Source organism: Podarcis cretensis (genome assembly GCF_951804945.1).
Source record: "Podarcis cretensis genome assembly, chromosome: 12".
Classification (NCBI taxonomy): Eukaryota; Metazoa; Chordata; class Lepidosauria; order Squamata; family Lacertidae; genus Podarcis; species Podarcis cretensis.
In genome coordinates, this window is record NC_137181.1 from 51,423 (window position 1) to 78,457 (window position 27,035).

At 49.9% G+C, this 27,035-nt stretch overlaps 1 protein-coding gene and 1 long non-coding RNA gene across 2 annotated transcripts; one reads left to right on the forward strand and one right to left on the reverse strand.

Annotated features, from left to right (window-relative positions):
• Window positions 1-433: 433 nt before the first annotated feature.
• Window positions 434-2,045, forward strand: LOC307227139. Its single transcript, XR_013843828.1, has 2 exons — window positions 434-590; window positions 1,937-2,045. It is a non-coding gene; the product is annotated as an uncharacterized lncRNA (long non-coding RNA).
• LOC307227138 (vomeronasal type-2 receptor 26-like) lies at window positions 1,275-12,496 on the reverse strand. The gene is made up of 5 exons (XM_079996230.1): window positions 10,802-12,496; window positions 9,911-10,726; window positions 4,755-4,982; window positions 3,788-3,914; window positions 1,275-2,953 (listed from the first exon to the last, which is right to left on the reverse strand). Exons 1-5 carry the CDS (start codon window positions 10,961-10,963, stop codon window positions 2,055-2,057), a joined length of 2,232 nt encoding a protein of 743 aa, XP_079852356.1. The 5' UTR covers window positions 10,964-12,496; the 3' UTR covers window positions 1,275-2,054.
• Between the last annotated feature and the right edge of the window lie 14,539 nt (window positions 12,497-27,035).

Sequence of the window (27,035 nt, forward strand, 5' to 3'; positions counted from 1 at the left end):
TTGGTGTGTCTGGATCTGAAGCAGACTGCAACGGTTTTGATCCGCTGTGTTTTTACTCTGCAAGGCGAAACCGGAGAGAAGAAGGTCTGAGAGCAGCGTGGCTGGGAAGCGTGCCGGACCGCATTATACTGGGGCTAATTGGGGCCATAAAATAATTAGCCAGCCAGTGCCAATAAAGATCTTATCAGATTTCGTCACAAATACCACCTACACATCATTTTCATGTAATTTTATTTTATCAATGTACAGGCCGTAAAGTTCAAATTATTTCTCCACTATTTCCCCCAATCTGACATTTGAATATTATGTCCCACATCCAAGCGGGTGGTTCAAGGGGCCACGGTCTTGCAGATAGGTGCCATCCTGGAAAGTAACCTGCATGCCAGGCACGACCATACTGACTATTGTTCCTCTGTTTCTCCATGCACCAGGTCCATTGGACGGGCTGAAGAACCAGAAGTTCTTTTGACGAACTTCGGATTAACTACATCAAGGAACTAGATTACATTATTGCTTGCAAGAGGAAGAACCCTCCTTCCTGCTCCGGGCATTTCTACCAGCTCACCAAGCTCCTAGAGTCTGTGCAGCCTGTAAGTAAGAGGAGAAGGGAAGAGAAAGAGGTTGGCCACACAAAGGGCAAGATCTTTTGTTAATCTTTTGATCAAAACCCCACAGAATCTGCTGTTGAACTTGCAGGGTGGGGTTGGGGGTCAAGGAGAGAAGAACAGACACCAGCAAACCTGTAAAAATGAGCTCTGGGAGCACATCTGCGGAAAGTCACTGTGACCTCACAGTCATTTCCTCCAAGAGGCAACTGTGCAGTCAAAGAGATAGATGCTTGTGGCACCCTAAATGGCCTCAGCCTAGGATACCTAAAGGAGCATCTCCACCCCCATCATTCAGCCTGGACACTGAGGTCCTGCTCCGAGGGCCTTCTGGCAGTTCCCTCACTGCGAGAAGTGAGGTTACAGGGAACCAGGCAGAGGGCCTTCTCAGTAGTGGCACCAGCCCTGTGGAAGGCCCTCCCATCAGATGTCAAGGAAATAACAACTTTAAAAGGCATCTGAAGGCAGCCCTGTATGGGGAAGTTTTTAATGTCTGATATTTTATCGTGTTTTCACTCTGCTGGGAGCTGCTCAGAGTGGCTGGGGAAACCCAGTCAGATGGGTGGGTATAAATATTATTATTATTATTATTATTATTATTATTATTATTATTAATTACAGACCGGTCATGCTTGGAAGTTGTATTTAAATGTAAGCAACTGCCCTTTCCATATTTGAAAAACCCACATACTTCATAAAGCTGATTGGTCTACATGTCATTTAGGAGAAGGAAAGTGCAGCCCTTTCTTCTGAACTGCAGACAGTGGAATGCATTTCTCCTGTCATCACCCTGTTTTTATCAAGGGGCAGAGTTAAGCCAGGTTGAGCCCAGTGTGTCCCTTCTGTAGCGTATGCATACAGAATTAGCATATGCATACAGAGAGCACAGCTCTGTGAGGTGGGACCACCATCTCTTTGTATTTATGTTCACTGGCAAACAGTAGCCACTCACTGAGCTTCCTTTTGCCCTGCCACTGCTAAGGAGGACTCTAGACATAGCCAGGGGTCAGAGCTGAGGAATACATGGAAACACATCAGTACCAAAACCAAACATGTTGGAGCAAAGTCAACAGAAATAGAGACATGCAGCCTGTTCCTGGTTCACTTGGCATTCGGCTCCACTCCCAGCTCCTCATAACATCAGGGCCTTGTGTCATGTTGCTCATGTGATGTCAGGATGTGTGTTGGGTCCCCCCAATCCTCTGGAGAAGCTGGACCAACATGCCTGATCAGTTATGTAGTGGGAATCAGGCAGTAATAAAGGACATTAAACATTGAGCCCAGTTTACTTGGGGCCATTGCATGACATATACATTCATTTTCATCTGCAGGATTCATGTGAAATAAAGAGGACTATGTGAAGCTACAATCCCAAGACAACTACATGTGCTTCCTTTCTACTGTGCTGGCCATCGACAACATTGAATGTTTTAAGCCTCAGATGCCATCTTAAGTCCTTGTTCCCAGGTGCTCCTTTGTATTTAGATCAGGCCTCAGCAGAATAACGTAGCACTTGGGGAGGAAGATGCAGCCCAGGAGCCCAGCACTGGAGGCCAACATAGAGAAGATCTGCACGGCCACCATGTACTTGCCCTTGGTGCTCAGGTAGGTGGGCACAAAAGACACCCAAACACTGCAGAAGACCAGCATGCTGAAGGTGATCAGCTTGGCTTCGTTGAAGGAGCCAGGCAGCTTCCTGGCTAGGAACGCCACCGTGAAGCAGATGGCAGCCAGGAAGCCCAGGTAGCCGAGGGCAACATAAAACATGGCCACAGAGCCTTCGTTGCATTGCAAGATGATCTCTTCCGCCTGGGAGCGCATGTCGGGCTCTGGGAATGGGGGAGAAGAGCCCAGCCAGATGGTGCAGATGAGAACTTGCCCCCCAGAACAGGAGATGACAATGGAGTTGGCCAGACTCTTCCCTAGCCATCTCCTCACCCTGTTCCCTGGCCTTGTGGCCAGGAAGGCCAGCACCACCGTGATGGTCTTGGCCAAGAGAGAAGAAACAGCAACGGAGAAGATGATGCTGAAGGCCGTTTGTCGGAGAAGGCAGGTCGCTATTCTTGGTTGCCCAATGAAGAGGAAGGAGGACAAACAGGAAAGCAGAAGGGAGGCGAGCAGGATGTAGGAGAGGTCCCGGTTGTTGGCTTTGACTATTGGGGTTTCTTTGTATTTAATGAAGATTCCAAACACAATGCCTGCTGTACAAGATAAGAAGAGGACAATGGAAGCTAAGGTGATCCCCAGATGTTCTTCATAAGCCAGGAAGGTCACAATCTTGGGGACACATTGATCTCTGTCCTTGTTTGGATGCTGATCTTCTGGGCATTTGGTGCAATATTCTGCATCTGAGAAAGAGAATAATAGAATCACACAACTGTAGAGTTGGAAAGGAATCCTCTCATGCAAGAATATGGAGTTGTTTCATATGGGCATCAAGAGTGGCTTTTTGAAAGTCTATGCTGATGTGGCATAGGTCAGGAGATAAGAATGTGTAAATAGGTAAAGAGAGGGGAAAATAGTCTCTTGGTTTTGCAAAAATGTTTGCCCTTTTTATTTTGCCTTTCCTCCAGGGAGATAGATGGGGTGCACAATCTTTTTCTCATTTTAATCACCAAAGCAACATTGTGATCTCTGATTAACTGAGAGGCAATGGCCTCCACATTGGTTTACTGCATTATATGGTTCCTGCGTAATCTTGAAGACACATTTGTTTAACTTATCCTTGTTAATGCAAACAGTTTTCTATTGCTTCCATGCAATTCTCATACTAGTGAGATCAGAATAGTCCATCTATTGCATTGTAATCATTTTCATATACTGTATCATTTATTTTGTATTACGCTTTTACTGTGTTAAAAATCTGCCACTTCTCATCATTTGTTAGTTCTACTTAATCACTTTTGAATATAGAAAATTTCCTTTTTAGTTCTGTTTTAGTTCCTTTATCATTGAAAGCTCAGTATAAAATAGCAAAAAGCAATGATTCCCACTTTGAACCCCAGTGATTGCTGACTTGTGGCATTTCTTTCAAATCATTTCCTGGAATGAAGGTGATTAAGAAGAGAATAGAAAGGATGTGCATTCAGCAATGTCTTCAGAATTCCCACAAAAAATGCACCTGAATGAATCTCCGCCCTGAATTTATTCTCCCAAGGAGCCTTTCCCTTGAAGCAACCAACCTGCCTGAGTGGAGAACGCCCCTTCTGCACATGGAACGCAAGCATAGCAGCAAACAGGCTTTCCTTCTTGAACCACCTTGGCATATCCAGGTCGACATCTTTCAGTACACCTGGAACGAGGTACAGCCTAACCATAGAGAGAAGAAGATGTATTGAGGGGGAAGTGTCCGGAGTATTTGTGCAGATGAAATTCCCTCATAGAATTTGGAAATGACCCACCAAACAGGGTCTCTCATCCCACTCACCCCATCCACTCTGGCGGAGAATCGTTTTTGATGCAGAACAGCATGGCAGGGAGACCACTTGGGTGTGTTTGCTTGCTTGTTTTAACATTTATATCACACTTTTCTATACAGAGGTCTGCTCAAGGCAGAGGACAAAATATACATAAAGCAAATAGCAATCCTAGAATCACAGCATTAAGAAAAGGGCAGCTACAGAACAAACTGATGAAGATTACTAATTGAAAATACTGACACCTGAATACAGTAATGAAAAACTGACTCTTGGATCATTATTAAAATAAATTTTGAGTCCTGGGAAAGAAGGGAAGAAATGAACCTCTTGTAGGAAGCTCCTACATAATAGAGAAGTTCCCCCTCTGACGATCATCATCATCATCACTGCTATCATCATCCTCTGACCTTTCCTCCAATGATCGCAAGGTGATTTCTGCAGCTTTCTCCCATCTAATTTAATATCTGAACAGCCCTGCAGGGGTTGCAAGGCAGAGGATGTTCATGGCAAGAAAGCTGGCCCAGGCTGCTGAGGACCCTTCTGAAAGGTTGGGTCCAGTGGCCCATGATTTCCCCATGGCCTGCAGTGAACCCACACTTTCCAGGGGTTCATAACATGAGGAGTCATGTTAAAGCACCATTGGCTGACCACAAAATGACATTTTACAGCAGTTGCTCAAGGAAGAGCCTAAGCAGGCTCTCCTACCCTCTTCGTCTGTTACACCCCCTACCTTGTTAAATTTATTAGGCCACTCAATAGCTTCTGGATTAATGGTGAACTTTATTACACCCGATTCCTCTCTCCTGATGCCCCCAATGTTCACCATCGCACGAGACTCATTGGGAAACATCACCAAATTCTTTATATCAAAGTCAGAAGGCAGCTCCCAATTCTCATCCAAACAAAGTCTGCCCCTGGAAGTATTGAAACACTGAATTTCATTTAAGAAAGGATGAAGCTGGAACGACAGGGAAGGCAGTATTAAGAAACCATGTTGAATATCTTAGTTCCGCTGACTTATGAACTGGAGCTAGACTCATCTAGACTAGAAGCCCTATTCAGGCATTTCATTTGATTGATTAGAGCAGGAGTTTTCAACCAGTGTGCCATGGCACCCTGGGGTGTCAGGGGATGATAGTCAGGGGTGCCGTGAGCAACACTAGCCTCCATCCCTCTTTTCTTTCCTTTCCTTCCCTCCCTCCTTTGATGTGCCCTCTTGCATCTCTGCCTCCCAAAGGCTTGCACAGCTGTTTGTTGCAGCAGCTACAAGCTTGTCTACAAGCTCCCCAGACGAATGGTGCCTCTGGGGCTGGCCGGGGGGTGCTGGCTGCCGGGAGCTGAGGTGCCTTGGAGTAAGCAAGCAGGTGGGCAAGGAAGCCCAGCCAGCCAGTCCACCAGCCCTTGCTTTGGGGAAGGGACAAAGAAGTGGGAGGCCAGGCAGGCAGGCAGGCAGGCACTTGTGGGACCACTAAGGCTGGGGGCATCCTCTTTCCAGGCCCCCATGGGGCCGCATGAGGAGTCATAGAATCATAGAATCATGGAATCATAGAGTTGGAAGAGACCCCAAGGGCCATCGAGTCCAACCCCCTGCCAAGCAGGAAACACCACCAGAGCACTCCTGACATATGGTTGTCAAGCCTCTGCTTAAAGACCTCCAAAGAAGGAGACTCCACCACACTCCTTGGCAGCAAATTCCACTGTCAAACAGCTCTTACTGTCAGGAAGTTCTTCCTAATGTTTAGGCGGAATCTTCTTTCTTGTAGTTTGGATCCATTGCTCCGTGTCCGCTTCTCTGGAGCAGCAGAAAACAACCTTTCTCCCTCCTCTATGTGACATCCTTTTATATATTTGAACATGGCTAGCATATCACCCCTTAACCTCCTCTTCTCCAGGCTAAACATGCCCAGCTCCCTTAGCCGTTTTTCATAAGGCATCGTTTCTAGGCCTTTAACCATTTTGGTTGCCCTCCTCTGGACACGTTCCAGTTTGTCAGTGTCCTTCTTGAACTGTGGTGCCCAGAACTGGACACAGTACTCCAGGTGAGGTCTGACCAGAGCAGAATACAGTGGCACTATTACTTCCCTTGATCTAGATGCAATACTCCTATTGATGCAGCCCAGAATTGCATTGGCTTTTTTAGCTGCCGCGTCACACTGTTGGCTCATGTCAAGTTTGTGGTCAACCAAGACTCCTAGATCCTTTTCACATGTACTGCTCTCAAGCCAGGTGTCACCCATCTTGTATTTGTGCCTCTCATTTTTTTTTTTTTTTTGCCCAAGTGCAATACTTTACATTTCTCCCTGTTAAAATTCATCTTGTTTGTTTTGGCCCAGTTCTCTAATCTGTCAAGGTCATTTTGAAGTGTGATCCTGTCCTCTGGGGTGTTAGCCACCCCTCCCAGTTTGGTGTCATCTGCAAATTTGATCAGGATGCCCTTGAGTCCATCATCCAAGTCGTTGATAAAGATGTTGAATAAGACCGGGCCCAAGACAGAACCCTGTGGCACCCCACTAGTCACTCTTCTCCAGGATGAAGAGGAACCATTGATGAGCACCCTTTGGGTTCAGTCAGTCAGCCAGTTACAAATCCACTGAGTGGTAGCATAGTCAAGACCGCATTTTACCAGCTTCTTTACAAGAATATCATGGGGCACCTTGTCAAATGCCTTGCTGAAATCAAGGTAGGCTACATCCACTGCGTTCCCTTCATCTACCAGGCTTGTAATTCTGTCAAAAAACGAGATCAGATTCGTCTGACATGACTTATTTTTCAGAAATCCATGCTGACTATTGGTGATCACAGCATTCCTTTCTAGGTGCTCACAGACTGTTTGCTTAATGATCTGCTCCAGAATCTTCCCTGGTATTGATGTCAGACTGACTGGGCGGTAATTATTTGGGTCCTCTCTTTCCCCCTTTTTGAAAATAGGGACAACATTTGCCCTCCTCCAGTCTGCCGGGACTTCGCCTGTTCTCCAGGAATTCTCAAAGATGACTGCCAGTGGTTCTGAGATCACATCTGCCAGTTCTTTTAATACTCTTGGATGCAGTTCATCTGGCCCTGGAGACTTGAATACATCTAAACTAGCCAAGTATTCTTGTACTATCTCTTTAGTTATTCTGGGCTGTGTTTCCTCTGCTGAATCATTTGCTCCAAATTCTTCAGGTCGGGCATTGTTTTCTTTATCGGAGAAGACTGAGGCAAAGAAGGCATTGAGGAGTTCAGCCCTTTCTGTGTCCCCTGTTTGCATTTCACCATCTTCTCCTCTGAGTGACCCCACTGTTTCTTTGTTCTTCCTTTTGCTACGAACATACCCATAAAAGCCTTTTTTGTTGCTTTTAACCTCTCTAGCAAGCCTGAGTTCATTCTGTGCTTTAGCTTTTCTGACTTTGTGTCTATACGTGCTGGCTATTTGTTTGAATTCCTCTTTGGTGGTTTCCCCCCTTTTCCATTTTTTGTACACATCCTTTTCTAATCTTAACTCAGTTAAAAGTTCTTTAGATAGCCACCCTGGCTTCTTTAGGCACCTTCCATGTTTCCGTCTCATTGGTATTGACTGAAGTTGTGCTTTTACTATCTCCCTCTTAACAAACTCCCAGCCATCATGATCTGCCTTTCCTTTTAGTATTACTGTCCATGGGATCTCACCCAGCACTTCCCTAAGTTTTATGAAGTCGGCTTTCTTAAAGTCAAGAAATTGAGTCCTAGTATGCTTGGCTGCTCCTTTCCGCTGTATAGTAAACTTCAGAAGAGCATGATCACTCGCGCCTAATGATCCTTCCACTTCTACCCCACTAACCAGGTCATCCACATTGGTTAGGACCAGGTCTAAAATGGCTGTTCCTCTTGTTGCTTCTCCCACTTTCTGGACAATGAAGTTGTCCAGAAAGATGAAGAGCCATCTTTCTTTGAGGTGGGGGGTGGCTCAGGGATCAGGGAGGCTGTGGGGGCTGCCTGCGGGACTTCCAAGGAGAAGGGACAGAAGAGGAGAGGAGGCTGAGGGTATTTGAAAAGGGACGAGGGGCTGCCTGATCTGCAGGCAAAGGTTGAAATAACTGGGCTTCCGAGGTCTGGAGCTTGTTTCTCCGCTGGTGAGCCACAGAAAGAATGTGGCTGGTCAAGGGAGCTGTGGACTCAAAAAAGGCTGAAAACCTCTGGATTAAAGTATTTATATAATTATAAAATAACAAGGAGCTTTGAAGAATGAGATTAATACAAATGACAATACTATTTTAAAACTCACAAAGAACGTAGACATCCAAAATGTCTAACAGGCACAATCCTAAAAAACAGTGCTTGGGAATAAGTGCATTGGAACGAGCTGAGAGAGCAGCATTTCCACAGGAGTCCCTTTTATCTCGAGTGAAGATTATTGCACATTACAAGGGTAACTGCAGAGAAGGCCTGCACAGACCCTGCCCTTGTCATCTGTGTTGTGCCTCCTTCGCGAGAGGTTCAGAGGGTGGCAACACGAGAGCGGCACTTTTCTGTGGAAGGGAGGCTTGCCTTCATGACATATTTTTAAGTGCTGACAAAAGCATCCAGACTGTTGGTGTATTAAACAATCCATGGCCTTTTAAATGAGTTTGTGAGAGGAGGGTTATTGGTTTGCTTTTCTTAGTTTATTGTTACAGGGGTTTTTTCTCATTCGATATTTTTATGCTATGATCTGCCCTGTGATCTTTGAACAAAGGACAGTTAACAACAACAATAACAGCAGCAACAGCAGCAGCAGCAGCAACAACAACAACAACTAGAAGAGTGCCACAAGGCATGCACTACTCCCAATCCCTGCAGAGCAGTAGTGAGATTCCAAGGTGTTTCCAGGTGCTCCCTCAGGGTCAGGGTTCCTTTGAGAACCAAGACAAGTAGAGACTGCCATAGCTTTAAGTTGAGACGGAGGGAGTCCAGATCTTACAGCATGGTCATCTCAGTGGCAAAGAGCCCCACACAGTGGCCTTGCATTGCAGAGAGAGCCCTCCTGAACCCGCCACTGGCCTTTGCAGAAACTTCTCCCCTTTCTCCCACTTCCACAACCCCTAGAATTCCAAAGCACAGATTTCTTTTGTGGCATCACACTCAGTATACCCTGATAGCCTCCCCTGCTGAACCCTGTGGCCAGAGCGACTCTTTATTTCTCTCAGTGCCTACATTACCTTCCTTTTGTCTGGTTAGTGACTTGGGCAGGAGTAGCAAAGGGGGGGGCAGAGAAAGTGGGGACCTTCAGTTCTTGCAACTGCCTCAGTCTGGCCAGACCTTCAGAGAAGTGTTACTGGGACAATGAGGGCAGAGCTGCTTCTGTTTCACTTTGAATAAAGAGTTAAGTTTACTGGCTTCTGGTGATTTCATGTTTAATTGCTGACTTACTGATCCGAGCCTTGACACAAAATTAGTATATAAAACCATGGAATAGAGACTCTCCAAGTGTCCCTATTTTCTCAGGGACGTCCCTGATTTAGAGAAGCCATCCCAGTTTCTGATTTGATCCCCGAATGTCCCACTTTTCCATAGGCTGTCCCTATTTTCGTGGGAGAAATGTTAGGAGGGTATGGAGTTATCCAACCCCTGAGCCATCTGAAGACAATCCTGTATAGGAAAGTGTTTTTGTTGTTTAATGTTTAATGTTTTATTATGTTTTTATATGTGTAGGAAGCTGCCCAGAGTGGCTGGGGCAACCCAGTAAGAGGTGTGGGATATAAATAGTAAAATTCTTATTATGGAATGAGACGTCCCTATTTTCATCAGAGAAATGTTGGAGGGTAGGACATATACAGGTTTTTGTATGCACTGGAATCCCAAAAGAGGGGTGTTGTTTTTTGCCTGACCTCTAAATTGTATTGTAGTTAGGACGGTGGATTGCAATTTGCAAAACGGGGAAGAAAATACCTGCCATGGTTGTAACCTTTGATGTTCCCCCTTGTTTCCTTCCCCCACCATCAGCAGCTGCTTTGATCTAGATGAAAATGCAGCATTGGCCACGGCCTGAGTCACAGCCTGAGCATTGATGTAAGTGCTGTAGCTGTCTTGAGACAGGGCTCTCTCCAGCTCCTCTTGCGGCAGAGCCTCCAGGTTCTCCTTCTCCCTGCATCTTGTCTGGCCTTTCACAGACAACACATGCTTTGAATATGAACAATGAAACATTTCCCCCAGAAAACGCTGAAGAAGATTGGAAAGTACTGCATAGTAATCACGTTTTGTGCTCTTTATTCTAGTCTTCATTACGAGGGAGAGAGACCCATGAATGTACTGGAAGTACATAGGGGGAATAGACAAGTTAATACTGATTTCCTGGAAAGATGTTGTGATCCAGACTTTCGCCCCTATTTCCTTTTCATACATTCCGTGTATTGACACAATTTTGAAGATTCCCACTGTGTCAGTTACATAGCACACAAATACACTGACTTGTCTCCAGATGAAAAAAGGTTCACCTGGGCTGATCCTAAGTGCTAGATCATTTTCTTTTATTATTTTTGATAAGGCAATGCAAATCCCTCTGCTGGTCAACAGAGGTCTCAAGGCACTCACAAACATTTCTCCACTGTTATTGTCCGGAGCCAAGAGGCCAATCCACGTCCATCCAAAATGCAGGAGCAACTCGACAATTCCTTGGTGCTGAGTTTTCTCTTTGGGGAGCATCCGGTAGACAAAAGGGAACTGAGTTTTATCTTCAAGACCCTGGGCAGTGAAGCCATAACTGATCTAGTGAGGAAATGAAAAGATTACTGTATGCATTTCAAATTCTCTGACCTTCCATGCCCTCTGTCCCATTCATACCTGTGGGATTTTGTAGATGCTTGACATGGCTGAAATCTCTTTTGAGATGGCAGAATTTCCCCTTTCAAGAACAACTAGCAGGTCATTTGGATCGCCACAGTGATAATTGGGAATACTGCTTCCACTGCCTGTAAGCAGCTTTAGCATGGCATCTGAAGTCATCCTTGGGTCTGCGTAGTTCTCATAGAGGCTGTAGCCCAGGGTGATGTTGGGTAAGAGCCTGAGATCCTGGTTGATCTCCTGGATGGTGAACAAGAAGGACGATAAGCGCCAGTAGAACCAAGGTGACTCTCTACAATAAAGGAATAAAGAAGTATAAAGCTACAATTCACAGCTGAATGAAAACAAACATTATCTGACCAACAGAGATTAGTATTTATTTAATTATCTTATTGCATTTATATCCAATATTTTTTCCTGTCCATTATACAATAAAGATTGGGCAATTCATGCTCCATTACAGGAGAACAGACGCAGAGTCTCCATGTAATAAAACTGATTAAAAAATGAAGTTTGTGAAATACTGTGAAGGTTCCTTTTGCTTCAGTGGTCTTGGCTGCTTCCCGGAGGAGCTGTGTAAATTCCTCAGTTGTTCTTCAGAAGGAAAAATGGGGGTCAAGGAGGAGGAGGGTTTTGCCAAAAATGACCACAATGTTAGAAAACAGTTGGTTAGGAACAATTTGTGTCCTAGAGAGGAAGCAGAAAATGCCTCTTTAATTACAGATGAAGCCTGTGGTGTTGAAAATGTGTGTGTGAAAAAAATGAATATTTCTTGTTCACATTTTAGAGATCTGACTCCACTAACAATTAAGTCATATTACCTGCATTATTTCATTTGTTTAATTCAAAGCATATTTTTTTCTGCTTTTCAGCATGAAATGCCACACAGAGGGTTTTAAAATGTTTTAAACCGTTACATTCCTAAAAGACAACTCTGATTAAATAGTTTATAAATTGTCAAAATAGAATAATAATAAATAAAATCATTGAAGCTTGGTGACTGCCTGAGTTTTGTGCCACCCCACAGGTGGGATAATTCAGTGCATTCTTTTGATTCCAGACCAGATTCATTTACATTATTGTTTTACCACCTTCAAAACGCAACACAGCAGCATGAGTAGAGTATTTTACTAGGGAAGACCCAGGGAACAAGGAAATAGGAGAGTTTTTGAGGAGACTCTTTTCCCAGCTTCCAAATCCCATGAAGCCCAGCCAGTAGGCTACTGGTCAGGGATGATGGGGGTTCTAGTCCAGTGACATCAGTAGGGCCCCCAGCCCCCCCAACTCTGAAATAGGGGCTATTTCCTTGATAAATAGGAACCACGGCAGAAGTACTGGTAAGCGTGACATCCCTCTGTACAGGACGACATACTTCTCAGTGCTGGTGAAGGGAGTCTTGGAAAAGACATATGCATCTTGATTAACAAAATGTTTTGAAGATACAATGCCACTAATGAGAAAGTCGCCAGCCCGGTAATAGCTGCAAGCATCAGTTTGATCCCTGACCAGATTCAAGGGGCATTTTGCCTTCTGGTTCCTGCAGACTACATGATGCATCATTAGCAGCAGAAGAAGCAACAGAAGCAGCGGGGATCTCATTCTGGCTCTACATCTTACACATATATTCCTCTTTCCCCAGCCTTTCGCTTGCACTAAATCATGGCTCAGTCTGTCTCCGACACAGGAAATATCCTCTTCAGCAATGTTTTCTTTCACTGTCACGGTGTCATTAATATCGTGTTGTTGTTTCTGATGCTTATGCAATCTCCAGAAATATCTCTGGAGCTTTTAAAAGAAGAAATCACTATGATTTTGATAATTACAAGTGGAAGAAGTTTCACCTCAATAACTTTCTGGAGTTTTGAATGGCTGAAGAGGCAGGTGCAGAGCTGGAGAAAAACATGTTTCTCATATATGTGGCATAACTCAATGTGTGTGTGTGTTATGGGGGGGGGGAGTTTGGCCTGAACTTTTCTCACACAGACCTAATGAGAGCCCTGCAGCTGGATCAGACCAAAGACCCAACTAGTCTAACAGCCTGTACCTCATAGAAGCAAAACAGACAGTTAGGGCAGGAGGGTCCTGTTATGTACTGGGTTGAATAGGATCCAAACTGCAGCAGTCTGATTGGCCCTAGAACAATAGGATCCAAAAGGCAGCAGCCTGATTGGTCCTAGAACAATAGGATTCAGAATGCAGCAGTCTGATTGGTCCTAGAACAATGCAGCAGTATGATTGGTTGGCAGGAACTACCCAATCATGCTCCAGATAGAAGTGAATCCACAACCTGATTGGCTTACAGTAGAATTTCGGAATTAGCCAATCATGTGCAGCCCATTGTGTAAATAATGTATATAAAGCAGATACCTTGAGGGGACTTTCATTCATTCCTCCTCACCACTATGAGCTGAATAAAGAGCATGAAATCACTTTGCGACTCTGAGTATATTTCACTGGCGACGAAGGTGGGATCCCGCTGAGCTGACTGCCACACACAGCACCGCAGCACCGCCACCTGCCGCATCGCTGCCTCGCACCGTGTATCCAGGCTTCAGCTCCGGGACACAAGGAACTCAGAATGGCAACCAACAGCAGCTTTTCGCCGTTCAACCCAGCATCTGGAGACTGGGAAGCATACGCCTCCCGTTTCACCTTCCTCCTAGAAGCCAAAGGGGTCACCGATGAAGAAGACGCCAAGAAGAGGGCAATATTCTTCAGCGTCTGCGGAGAGGAGACGTTTGAAATCGCCCGGGCTCTCCTTGCGCCTGAAGACGTCGCTACTGTTCCATACAAAACAATAATGGAACAGCTGAAGGGGCACTTTTCGCCGCAGCCCTCAGTGGTGGCTCGTCGAAATGCCTTCTACGCAAAGCGGCAAGCCCCTGGGGAAACCATAACTGGGTTTGTGACCTCTCTCCGCCAAGCCGCCCGGTTCTGCAACTTCTCAGAGCTGGAGAACATGCTTCGTGACCGCCTCGTCGGTGGCCTGAGGGATGAGAAGCTGCAACGACGCCTCTACGCTAAGAAGGACCTAACGTTCCAGGTCGCTCTGGAGGAGGCCCTGGCAACGGAAGCTGCCGAGAGGTCGACGCAAGAGGCACGGCCGAGCCAGCCATCCCAACCGAGGGTCCACCATGAAGACCTCACCGACGACTCAGGATCCAACAGGGAGGAGGTGCACCGAGTACAGCAGCGCACTCAAGCAGCCCACATACCACAGCTGCCTCGACGAGAAGGAGGGAACTGCGCAAGCTGTGGAGAAAGTCACGAGAGGAGGACCTGCCGTTTCCGCAACGCAGAGTGCAGGCAGTGCAGAAAATCGGGACACATCGCCCGGGTGTGTCGGGCTCGGCCCACCCGACGCCAGGCATCAGATGACCAATCCAAGAGCCCCAGGTCCCGGGGCCCAACGCACCAAGGCAACTCGACTGAGCTCACGGACTTCCAGGTATACCAGTTGCCCCACCCCAACGTAGAGAAAATTTATGTTGACGTACAGATAGAGGGGGCCCCATGCCGCATGGAGCTTGACACGGGTTCAACTCTATCCATAATCTCGGCAAGGACCTTAAGGAAACTGTGTCCTACTGGGGGTCCCAAACTCAGGCCGGCCCCATTCACCCTCCGGGACTTCCAGAAACGTAAGGTCCCCACAATGGGGGTGGGGACCTTCAGGGTGCAATACCGAGGGCGGACGCGGCAACTGGAATTGCTGGTGGTCAAGGGCCCCTACATTAGCTTACTGGGATTGGCATGGTTTGGACCACTGGGGCTAGCCGTCACCGGGGTGAACCACACTAGCTTACAAGTGGACGTGGACGCCATATGCAAGGAATTTCCGGGGGTTTTTGATGGGAAATTGGGACAGTATACGGGCCCCCCAATTGCTCTACAGCTTGACCCCGCAGTACGACCGGTCAGGCTCAAGGCCCGCCGGGTCCCGTTCGCCCTGAAACCCCGTATAGACGAGGAATTGGACCGGCTTGTGGAGCAAGGAGTGCTGGAGCCGGTGCCTAATGCCCCCTGGGAAACCCCAATTGTCACACCCGTCAAGCCTAATGGTTCGGTCCGCATCTGCGCAGACTACAAATGTACCATAAACAAGGCCCTTACGGCCCATGCATACCCAGTGCCAGTGGTCAGCCATGTTCTTGCCACCCTGGCTGGGTCGAAAATTTTTGGCAAGCTGGACTTGGCCCAAGCATATCAACAGCTGCCAGTAGATGAGGCCACAGCAGAGGCACAGACGATTGTGACGCACAGAGGAGCATTCAGGGTAAAGCGGCTGCAATTCGGTATCAGCGTGGCACCAGGCATATTCCAGAATCTAATGGACTCTCTACTTAAAGGGATTCCTGGCGTCACCCCCTTCTTCGATGATGTGTTGATTGCCGGGCCCACACCAGAGGAGTTTGAGGACCGCCTCCGCACCGTTCTGCACCGTTTCCAGACGGCGGGTCTCAAGGTGAAGCGGGAAAAATGTCTACTAGGAGTGCCTCAGGTGGACTTTCTGGGATTTATGGTGGACGCAGAAGGGGTCCACCCGACTGGGGACAAGGTACGGGCCATTTGTGATGCCCCAGCGCCCAAGAACAAGACTGAACTTCAGGCCTTCTTGGGACTATTGAACTTTTACCATTCCTTCCTTCCCCACAAGGCGGCGGTAGCGGAGCCCCTACACAGACTCCTGGACAAGCGGGCCCCTTGGGTGTGGGGCCAGCGCCAGGAGGCCGCATTCCAGGCAGTCAAGGACTTGCTTGTCTCAAACTCGGTCTTGGCACACTTCGACGAGAGGCTGCCGGTGGTGCTAGCATGCGACGCCTCGCCCTATGGAATTGGCGCTGTCCTGGGACACCAACTCCCGGATGGAAGAGAGGTACCAGTGGCATACTTTTCCCAGACACTCAACGCAACCGAGCGGAACTACTCGCAAATCGACAAGGAGGGTCTGGCAATCGTGAAGGGAGTAAAAAAATTCCATGATTTCTTGTACGGGCGGCCCTTCACCGTGGTGACTGACCACAAGCCGTTGCTTGGCTTGTTTGCCCCTGAAAAGCAGACCCCCCAAGTGCTGTCTCCTCGCGTCCTCAGGTGGTCAATTTTCCTTGCCAGCTACCAGTATGCACTGATTCACCGTCCAGGGAAGGCGATGGGCCATGCGGACGCCCTCAGCAGGCTACCACTACCGGAAACAGGCCCCGACCCAGCACCTGCACAAGAGGTTATGAGCCTGGAGCTGCTTCCTGACCGCCCCATTCAGGCACAAGAAGTTGCACACCATTCCAAGAAAGATAGGGTCATCTCCCGGGTCCTGGACTGGGTGTGGAGGGGATGGCCCAGCAGCAGCCCCGGGCCAGAATTCGCCGGCTACACAACCCGCAAACATGAACTGTCGGCCCACAAGGGGTGCCTGTTATGGGGAAGCAGGGTCGTTGTTCCCCAGCCCCTCCGCGAAAGGGTCCTCACAGCCCTACACGAGACACACCCAGGGGTAGTAAGAATGAAGGCCCTTGCCAGGAGTTATGTGTGGTGGCCAGGGATCGACGGAGAGATAGAGGCCTGGGTCAAACACTGCCAGGCCTGCCAAGAATCCCGCCCAGATCCCCCAAGGGCCCCAGTCCAGTCCTGGGAGTCCGCCCGAGCACCATGGTCACGCCTGCATGTGGACTTCGCTGGCCCCTTTCAGGGGAAAACATTCTTCATAGTGGTGGACTCCTACACCAAATGGCTGGAAGTCGCACTGGTACCGTCCACTTCTACGTCCGCAGCCATCCGGGTACTACGCAGGCTGTTTGCAACCCACGGGCTCCCTGACACTCTCGTCTCAGACAACGGGACTGCATTTACGTCAGGAGAATTCCAAACCTTCACAACGCAGAACGCCATCCGCCACATCCGTTCGGCGCCATTCCACCCTGCCACCAATGGCCAAGCAGAACGCATGGTGCGGACCACCAAGGACACCCTTCGCCGTATGACACAAGGGGATTGGGAGTACCGCCTTGCCACATTCCTTCTAGCACAGCACAGCACCCCCAGCTCAACGACTGGCCGGAGCCCCGCTGAACTACTAATGGGTCGGCGCCTTGCAATCAGATTGGACCGCCTTCACCCCGATAGAGCTCAGGATGAGGCAGTGGTGGGGGAAGGCAAGAACCCCCGGACCTTCGAGGCTCAGGACCCAGTGTACGCAAAGAATTTTGGGGCAGGCCCAGCATGGGTACCCGCCACAGTCACCAGGGTCACTGGCCCCGTGTCGTATGAGGTGCTAACGGATGGGGGGCAATGCTGGCGCCGCCACTGCGACCAGATACGGCGACGATTCCCAGGAGAAAACCAGGAGGAGGAAAGGGCAGAGGAGTCCCAAGGGAACAGAGGGGCAGTGAGGCCCATAGAGCACGAGGGGCCAGCAGGAGAGGCAGAATCAGTAAATACAGAGAGGACCTGCGAGGCCGAAAGGACACCGGAACCAGAACCACGACTGAGTGAGCCGGTTGCGCCAGACCAAACAGCCCCATCACAGCCAGCATCCTTGGAACACGAGCCAGAACCTGAACCCCGGACCAGGGAACACCCCAGGCCGCAACGCACACGTAGGCCGCCGGCGTACCTCGAGGACTATGAATGCGACCTCCCGGGCAGGACTGGAACTTAGAGGGGAGGGGTGTTATGTACTGGGTTGAATAGGATCCAAACTGCAGCAGTCTGATTGGCCCTAGAACAATAGGATCCAAAAGGCAGCAGCCTGATTGGTCCTAGAACAATAGGATTCAGAATGCAGCAGTCTGATTGGTCCTAGAACAATGCAGCAGTATGATTGGTTGGCAGGAACTACCCAATCATGCTCCAGATAGAAGTGAATCCACAACCTGATTGGCTTACAGTAGAATTCCGGAATTAGCCAATCATGTGCAGCCCATTGTGTAAATAATGTATATAAAGCAGATACCTTGAGGGGACTTTCATTCATTCCTCCTCACCACTATGAGCTGAATAAAGAGCATGAAATCACTTTGCGACTCTGAGTATATTTCAGGTCCCAATGGGGCTGATCCCGCTTTTTCAAGAGACTGGGAGGGCTTAAATCTTTAACATGCTGCTAGCCATGATGCCCATGCTCTGCCTCCACAGGGGGAAATGCTGCTGCGCTTCAGTCCAGCCAGGGCTTTCAGCTGAGGCATTTGGTTGGTCCCTGTGAGACCAGGATGTGGGTTAATGATGAGTCATTGGTCTAATCCAACATCCAGGCTCTTCCTATATTCTCACTGTTTTATTTCATAATTGCATTATGTTTTGGTGCCATGGACACCTTTCAGGGGATAGAAATGTCAATACCAAAAATAATACAGAATCATCATCATCATCATCATCATCATGTGTGTTTCTTATACCCTACTCAACCACTCTGGGTGGCTTCCAGCAAAAATACAGGGAAGAACAACAACATGAAATGGGTCAGTGCATCTGGCTGTTAACCAGAAATTTGTTACTTCAACCCTACCCAGGGATGGCTGTGGGAAGGTTTCCTGCATTGTAGGGCGTAAGACTGGATGCCCCTTGGTGTCCCATGCAGCTTTACAATACTATGACTGTGTTCAAACATTAAAAGCTTCCCAGGATACGGCTGCCTTCAGATGAAAATTTATATAGTTCCACAAACCTTCTGCCTGGTTCCCTGCAATCTCACTGTGAGGGAAGCACCAGAAGGCCCTCAGAGCTGGGCCTCAGTGTCTGGGCTGACCAAGGGGTGGGGACACTCCTTCAGGTACACAGGGCCGAAGCTGTGAGGGACTTTAATAATAATAATAATAATAATAATTTATTATTTGTACCCCGCCCATCTGGCTGGGTTTCCCCAGCCACTCTGGGCGGCTTCCAACAGAGATGAAAAATACACTAAAATATCACATATTAAAAACTTCCCTGAACAGGGCTGCCTTCAGATGTTTTCTGAATGTCAGGTAGTTGTCCATCGCCTTGACATCCGATGGGAGGGCATTCCACAGGGCGGGCGCCACCACCGAGAAGGCCCTCTGCCTGGTTCCCTGCAACTTGGCCTCTCGCAGTGAGGGAACCGCCAGAAGGCCCTCGGAGCTGGACCTCAGTGTCCGGGCAGACCGATGGGGGAGGAGACGCTCCTTCAGATATACTGGACCGAGGCCATTTAGGGCTTTAAAGGTCAGCACCAACACTTTGAATTGTGCTCGGAAACGTACTGGGAGCCAATGTAGGTCTTTCAAGACCGGTGTTATATGGTCTCGGCGGCCGCTCCCAGTCACCAGTCTAGCTGCCGCATTCTGGATTAGTTGTAGTTTCCGGGTCACCTTCAAAGGTAGCCCCACGTAGAGCGCATTGCAGTAGTCCAAGCGGGAGATAACCAGAGCATGTACCACTCTGGCGAGACAGTCTGCAGGTAGATAGGGTCTCAGCCTACGTACCAGATGGAGCTGGTAAACAGCTGCCCTGGATACAGATTTGACCTGTGCCTCCATGGACAGCTGTGAGTCCAAAATGACTCCCAGGCTGCGCACCTGGTCCTTCAGGGGCACAGTTACCCCATTCAGGACCAGGGAATCCTCCACACCTGCCCGCCTCCTGTCCCCCAAAAACAGTACTTCTGTCTTGTCAGGATTCAACCTCAATCTGTTAGCCGCCATCCATCCTCCAACCGCCTCCAGGCACTCACACAGGACCTTCACCGCCTTCACTGGTTCTGATTTAAAAGAGAGGTAGAGCTGGGTATCATCTGCATACTGATGAACACCCAGCCCAGACCTCCTGATAATCCCTCCCAGCGGCTGCATGTAGATGTTGAAAAGCATGGGGGAGAGGACAGAACCCTGAGGCACCCCACAAGTGAGAGCCCAGGGGTCTGAACACTCATCCCCCACCACCACTTTCTGAACACGGCCCAGGAGGAAGGAGCGGAACCACTGTATGACAGTGCCCCCAGCTCCCAGCCCCTCAAGACGGTCCAGAAGGATGTCATGGTCGATGGTATCAAACGCCGCTGAGAGATCCAGCAGAACTAGGAAACAGCTCTCACCTTTGTCCCTAGCCCGCCGGAGATCATCAACCAGTGCGACCAAGGCAGTTTCAGTCCCATGATGAGGCCTGAATCCCGACTGGAAGGGATCCAAATGGTCCGCTTCTTCCAGGCGTGCCTGGAGCTGTTCAGCAACCACTCGCTCAATCACCTTGCCCAAGAATGGAAGGTTTGAGACTGGGCGATAATTGGCCATCGTGGCCGCATCTAGAGATGGTTTTTTAAGAAGCGGTTTAATAACCGCCTCTTTCAGCGGGTCTGGGAAGGCTCCCTCACGGAGGGAAGCATTCACCACCCCACGAAGCCCATCGCCCAGTCCTTCCCGGCTAGCTTTTATAAGCCAGGATGGGCAAGGATCCAGGAGACAGGTGGTTGGCTTCACTCGTCCGAGCAGCCTGTCCACATCCTCGGAGGTAACAGATTGGAATTGATCCCACACAACTTGACCAGACAGGACTCTAGCACTCTCCCGCCCCGGCCCTGCTCCCACGGTGGAGTCTACTTCTTCCCGAATCTGAGCGATTTTATCTGCAAAAAAATTTGCAAAATCATTGCAGGAGAACATATCAACCCCAACACTTTGAATTGTCCTGGGAAATGTACTGGGAGTCATTGTAGATCTTTTAGCCCAAATGTGAGAAAACCAGAACATGTAATACTCTGACGAGACAGTGGCCAGGAAGGTAGAGTTTCAGCTGGCATACCAGATGGAGTTGGTAGATAGTCACTCTGGACGCAGAGTTGACCTGCGCCTCCATGGACAGCTGTAAATCCAAAATGACCCCCACACTGTGTGCCTGGTCTTTTAGGGGCACAGTTTCCCCACACCTGCTCGTCCCCTGTCTCCCAGAAACAGTACTTCTGTCTTGTCGGGATTCAGTTTCAATCCATTAACCAGCCCCACCCTCCAACTGCTTCCAGACATTCACACAGGACCTTCACTGCCATTACTGGTTCCAATTTAAACAAGAGGTAGAGCTGAGTATCATCTGCATATTGATGAACACTCAGCCCCAACCCGCTGCTCAGGTCTCCCAGTGGTTTCATATAGATAAAAAGGAGGGCATCTCACATCTTATTTGGTGAGTGGGGAGAGGTATGTCCATCTTGGCCCCTTCTTCGGGTGACTCCTACATTTCTGTGTTGAAGAAGGAACAAATTCCTGCCATTTTTAGCCGGGGGGGGGTGTCGAGGGAGGGACCATCCTTTCCTTTATGGAGCACAATGTAGCTATGCAGCTTGGACTGTTAAAATTTTGGGGCTTGGGTCATCCCAGACTTCTTTTCATGGAGAACTTACTGGGGGCTTCCGGGGGTGGTTTTATCCTCTTTTGGATGAAAGGATCTTCTTTCTGCTTCCATGGAGGGAGGTGTTTTGGGGAGAATTTATGGGCTGTATCCCTTGAAATATGCCCCCTTTCTTACTTTCTAGGCTTCTACTTTCACTCCATTTGCAGTCTGTTCCTTACAGGGTAGGAACCAAGCTAAGGACTGCAAATTCATTATTCTCCTATACATCCCAGCCTTGTGTTCCATATCCCTCTAAAGGAAAGCAGTGACATGGTGGCTTCAAAGCAGCTTAAAGTTTATTTCCACCACTATCTGAAAGGCTTCTTCAACAGAGGGCAACTCTCTGGGGTAGGTTGCAGGGGAGAAATATTGTTCTGTTTCCCCTTCAATGTGTTTTGGAGAACACTTCTTGTCTTTTTCCAGGATGACAAGGAACCCTTAGTGAGTACTCTTTGGGTTTGGTCAGTGTCAGGGGCTCAGGAGCAGAGGCACGGGGGAGAGAGGAAATGGAGAGCGAAGGGGAAGAATCTGAGGGCAGCGTAGGGGAGTATGACAGTGGCACGAGAGATTCCATGAGCTTCTCCAGCGAATCAGAAGATTCCCAGAGGGGGGCGCCGAGGGCCAGGGCAAGGGGGGTCCCAGGGGGGATGCACCAGAAGCAAGGGGCCAGCGGGGACTCCCAAAGCAGCAGCGGGAGATCAGGACCAGCTCCCCCACCAGAGCGTAGTGGGGGGGGGGGGGGAAGAGTCCCATGTATCAGGGCCAGCGTCTCCTCCAGCAGGGAGAGAAGATGAGTCAGGACTGACCACGCCTCTATCGGAGAGTGAGGGAATGGAGGGGAAGTCAGGTCCAGCTAGCCTCCCCGAAGGGGGAAGCAGTGACAGGAGCAGTGTAACGGTCAGGAGAAAGGTTGCCGGCTGGGCACGAGCGCCAAGTTCAAATGTACAGGCGCGCGGCACAGCAGAAAACCCAACTCACGCTGCGAGGGTTCAATTTTTTTGGGAGACGGAGCTTACTGTCCGAGCTGCCCGAGGTCCCAGCTCACAAAGGACCAACGCTCGGACAGTAAGCTCCGTCTCCCAAAAAAATTGAACCCTCGCAGCGTGAGTTGGCGCAGCGAGGGGCAAAACTTGGTGTTTTGCGAGCTGTCAGAGCTGCCTCCAGGTCCCAGCTCACAGAGGACCAACGCTAGGCTGTAGTTATGTACAAAAGTCTTTATTGAGATTCAGTTTCCATTTTAAAGCCGCACCGTGCAGCTCTATGTCTCGACCTTAGACCGGCGAAGTCCCGTCTGAGTCTCCTCCCCTTCCACACCAGTTTAAGACCCTCGCCTTGCTCCACCTCTTCCTAAGTTCCTTTCTCCTCTGGGCCCTCCTGCCCGCTAAGGTCTCATCCTTCCTGGACTCCTCTGACGCTGACCCTGACGATTCTTGCCCCTCCTTCCGGCGGGCTTAAGGACCTGGTTCCCTATCCGGGCTACCTTCTGTGCCGCTCGCCTGTACCTTTGAACTTGGCGCGCGCGCCCAGCCTGCAACTTTCCTCTTGACCGTTAACTCGCTTTCCGATGGAGGCGTGGTCAACCCTGACTCATCTTCTCTTGCTGGTGGTGCATATGTGGGCTCTGACACCTGGGACTCCTCCCCCCCACTACGCTCTGGTGGGGAAGCTGGTCCTGATTTGCAACTGCTGCTCTGGGAGTCCCCGCTGGCCCCTTGCTTCTGGGGTGTCCCCCTTGGCTCGCCCCTTGCCCTGCCCATCGGCGCCCCCTTCTGTGAATCTTCCGATTCGCTGGAGAGGCTCATGGAATCTATCGGGCTGCTGTCATATTCTCCTACGCTGCCCTCAGATTGCTCCCCCTCGCTCTCCATCGCCTCTCCTCCCTGCGCTCCCGCTGAGTCCCTGACATGAGCTCACGAAGATCGGCAAAGATGACTACAGAGGACAAGGTGAAAGACCTGGAAGAAGCAGTCACGAGGCTTTACGCAGAAATCGCAGCATCCAGTAAGAGAGAGGAAGAAGCAGTAGCGCTCTGCCGGGATCTGCAAACCAGGTGGGAACGTTTGGGCAAAGAGGGACTGCCAGGACCCAAGCCAGAGGGGGTTGGCCTCGGGAAGAGGGGGGGCAGCATCGTAGCCCACTTCGACGGGAACCTGCAGCAGTATCCTAACTTCAGAGCAGACATAGTTTTCGCACTCAATTTGCTTCGGAATTGGTTGCGCAATTTATGGCGCGAAAATGACCCCGCCCTCCAAGATTCAAAAGCCTTTATCAAGGCTATGGACGATTGTTTTAAATCAACGGTAGATGTGGATGTGGCCAGGAGGGAAATGCATGGGCTGAAGCAGGGCAAAGCCACTGTGAGACAATGTCACTCCCGCTTTTTTGCGTTAGTAAATGTGCTGGGCTGGGAGAAGGACTCCGCTGCCGTCAGGGATCTATTCTGGGAGGGGCTGAATGGGGCCGTGAAAGATGAGCTGGCAAGGGGGGAAAGACCCAACAGCACCACAGAAGTCATCCAAAGAGCGCTGGCGATAGGGGTGCGCCTGGAAGAACGCCCTTGGAACAGGGATGAAGGACGTATGGCACGCACACCAGCCAGAACAACTCCTTTCCTACCCAGAGAGACAGCGCGAGCACAGTCCACGCCTCCACTGGGGGGGGGGGGGAGAAGAGCCGATGGAGATAGGCGGTGCCAGGGCTCAGACAGCAACCAGAGCCCAAACACCAGGAGCAGTCAAGGAGAAGGCTCCTAGAGGGAACAGGAAGTGTTATATCTGCGACAGTGCACAGCACATGGCCAAAGAGTGTCCCCAGAGCCTCCAGAGGCAAACTGCAGCCTCAGCAACAGTAAGGGGAGCAGTTCAGCAGCGGGAACAGCTGCAGGGAAACGACGAAGCCTGGTTGGAAGCAGAGGCACTGGGGCCCAGCCAGGCGAGTCAGTGAAGCAGTCCCCAGAGATTTTACAGCCCACAGACCCCTCCCGCCCAAACCAGTGGTGCAACTCACCGCATCGCTCCAGCTGCCCAATGGACTCACCCTGGAAGTCCCTATTACCATTGACTGTGGTAGTAATGCAGACTTTGTAATTTTTTTTTTTTATAAATATTTATTGAGGTTTTTTTAAAATAAATACAAAATGCAAAAATGATAAACAATATAACATGGATCATGACACATTTTTTCCAAACTTCTTTGGACTCCCTCATGTCTCCCGCTCCCACTTACATCATTATAACCTTTTTCCAGCAATTTATCATCTTATTTACATTCTTAAATCTCGTTCAATTAATTTAATCTAATAATTCTCCAGAAATTTTATTTTTTTCCTCAATCTCACTTATCTTCAAATTCAAGTCCAGTTCGATGGTAGGCAGTTATTTATGATCTAGCATCCTTCTTAGTCTTCTGCCAAATTACAATACTTTTGTAAATAAATCTTGAATTTCTTTGTAGGAGTGGATTTCATCAAGCAACATCGCATAGCGCTCCTACCAGCCAAGATGCCCCTAAACGTCGTCACGGTCGATGGCAGAGAGCTACTGTCACCCACCTGTTGGACACGCCCATAGTGTTGGGCATGAGTTGGCTGGATAGGCACAGCTCCTCCTACTGCGCAGAACACTGCATCCTGACCAGCCAGGAAGATGAGGGGCAAGAGGAAGAACTACAGCTACACTTGGGCATGCTGCAAGCGGTACCCGACAAGTACAAGGCGTTTTTGGAGGTCTTCTGCGAGAAGGAAGCGGACAAGCTGCCTCCCCACAGGCCCTACGACTGCAAGATTGACCTCCTGCCGGGGGCGACGCTGCCGACTGGGAAACTATATTCCATGTCTGAAGACGAACTGCAAGAACTCAGGGAGTTCATAGATCACAACTTGAAGCGAGGATTCATCCAAGAATCCAAAGCAGTGGGGGGCAGTCCCGTGTTTTTCGTGAAGAAGAAAGACACGCTCCAACGGAGGTTGGTACTTGATTACAGAATCCTCAATTCAAGGACAAAGCCCACAGCATTCCCCGTGCCCAAGATCGACGACCTGCTCGCGACGGTGAGGAAGGGACGCATCTTCACCAAGTTGGATCTACAAGGTGCGTACAACCTTATACGCATGCGGGAGGGCGATGAGTGGAAGACGGCCATGTTTACGCCTTTAGGCACCTATGAATATCGAGTTATGCCGTTTGGTCTGCAAAATGGCTCCCATTGTTTCCAAGCCTTCATGCACCACGTGTTAGCGGGACTCCTCTACAAGAAGTGCGTCTGCTTCCAAGACGAAATCCTGATCTTCTCGGAATCGCAGGAGGCTCACGAGAGAGACGTCAAGGAGGTCCTGCAGAGAATACGGGAGCACAGACTTTACGCCAAACTGGAGAAGTGCCAGTTCGACATGACGGAGGTGGATTTCCTGGGCTACAAGCTGTCCGACAAGGGACTCGCCATGGACAGCGCCAAGAAGCAAGGGGCCAGCGGGGACTCCCAAAGCAGCAGCGGGAGATCAGGACCAGCTCCCCCACCAGAGCGTAGTGGGGGGGGGGAAGAGTCCCATGTATCAGGGCCAGCGTCTCCTCCAGCAGGGAGAGAAGATGAGTCAGGACTGACCACGCCTCTATCGGAGAGTGAGGGAACGGAGGGGAAGTCAGGTCCAGCTAGCCTCCCCGAAGGGGGAAGCAGTGACAGGAGCAGTGTAACGGTCAGGAGAAAGGTTGCCGGCTGGGCACGAGCGCCAAGTTCAAATGTACAGGCGCGCGGCACAGCAGAAAACCCAACTCACGCTGCGAGGGTTCAATTTTTTTGGGAGACGGAGCTTACTGTCCGAGCTGCCCGAGGTCCCAGCTCACAAAGGACCAACGCTCGGACAGTAAGCTCCGTCTCCCAAAAAAATTGAACCCTCGCAGCGTGAGTTGGCGCAGCGAGGGGCAAAACTTGGTGTTTTGCGAGCTGTCAGAGCTGCCTCCAGGTCCCAGCTCACAGAGGACCAACGCTAGGCTGTAGTTATGTACAAAAGTCTTTATTGAGATTCAGTTTCCATTTTAAAGCCGCACCGTGCAGCTCTATGTCTCGACCTTAGACCGGCGAAGTCCCGTCTGAGTCTCCTCCCCTTCCACACCAGTTTAAGACCCTCGCCTTGCTCCACCTCTTCCTAAGTTCCTTTCTCCTCTGGGCCCTCCTGCCCGCTAAGGTCTCATCCTTCCTGGACTCCTCTGACGCTGACCCTGACGATTCTTGCCCCTCCTTCCGGCGGGCTTAAGGACCTGGTTCCCTATCCGGGCTACCTTCTGTGCCGCTCGCCTGTACCTTTGAACTTGGCGCGCGCGCCCAGCCTGCAACTTTCCTCTTGACCGTTAACTCGCTTTCCGATGGAGGCGTGGTCAACCCTGACTCATCTTCTCTTGCTGGTGGTGCATATGTGGGCTCTGACACCTGGGACTCCTCCCCCCCACTACGCTCTGGTGGGGAAGCTGGTCCTGATTTGCAACTGCTGCTCTGGGAGTCCCCGCTGGCCCCTTGCTTCTGGGGTGTCCCCCTTGGCTCGCCCCTTGCCCTGCCCATCGGCGCCCCCTTCTGTGAATCTTCCGATTCGCTGGAGAGGCTCATGGAATCTATCGGGCTGCTGTCATATTCTCCTACGCTGCCCTCAGATTGCTCCCCCTCGCTCTCCATCGCCTCTCCTCCCTGCGCTCCCGCTGAGTCCCTGACATGAGCTCACGAAGATCGGCAAAGATGACTACAGAGGACAAGGTGAAAGACCTGGAAGAAGCAGTCACGAGGCTTTACGCAGAAATCGCAGCATCCAGTAAGAGAGAGGAAGAAGCAGTAGCGCTCTGCCGGGATCTGCAAACCAGGTGGGAACGTTTGGGCAAAGAGGGACTGCCAGGACCCAAGCCAGAGGGGGTTGGCC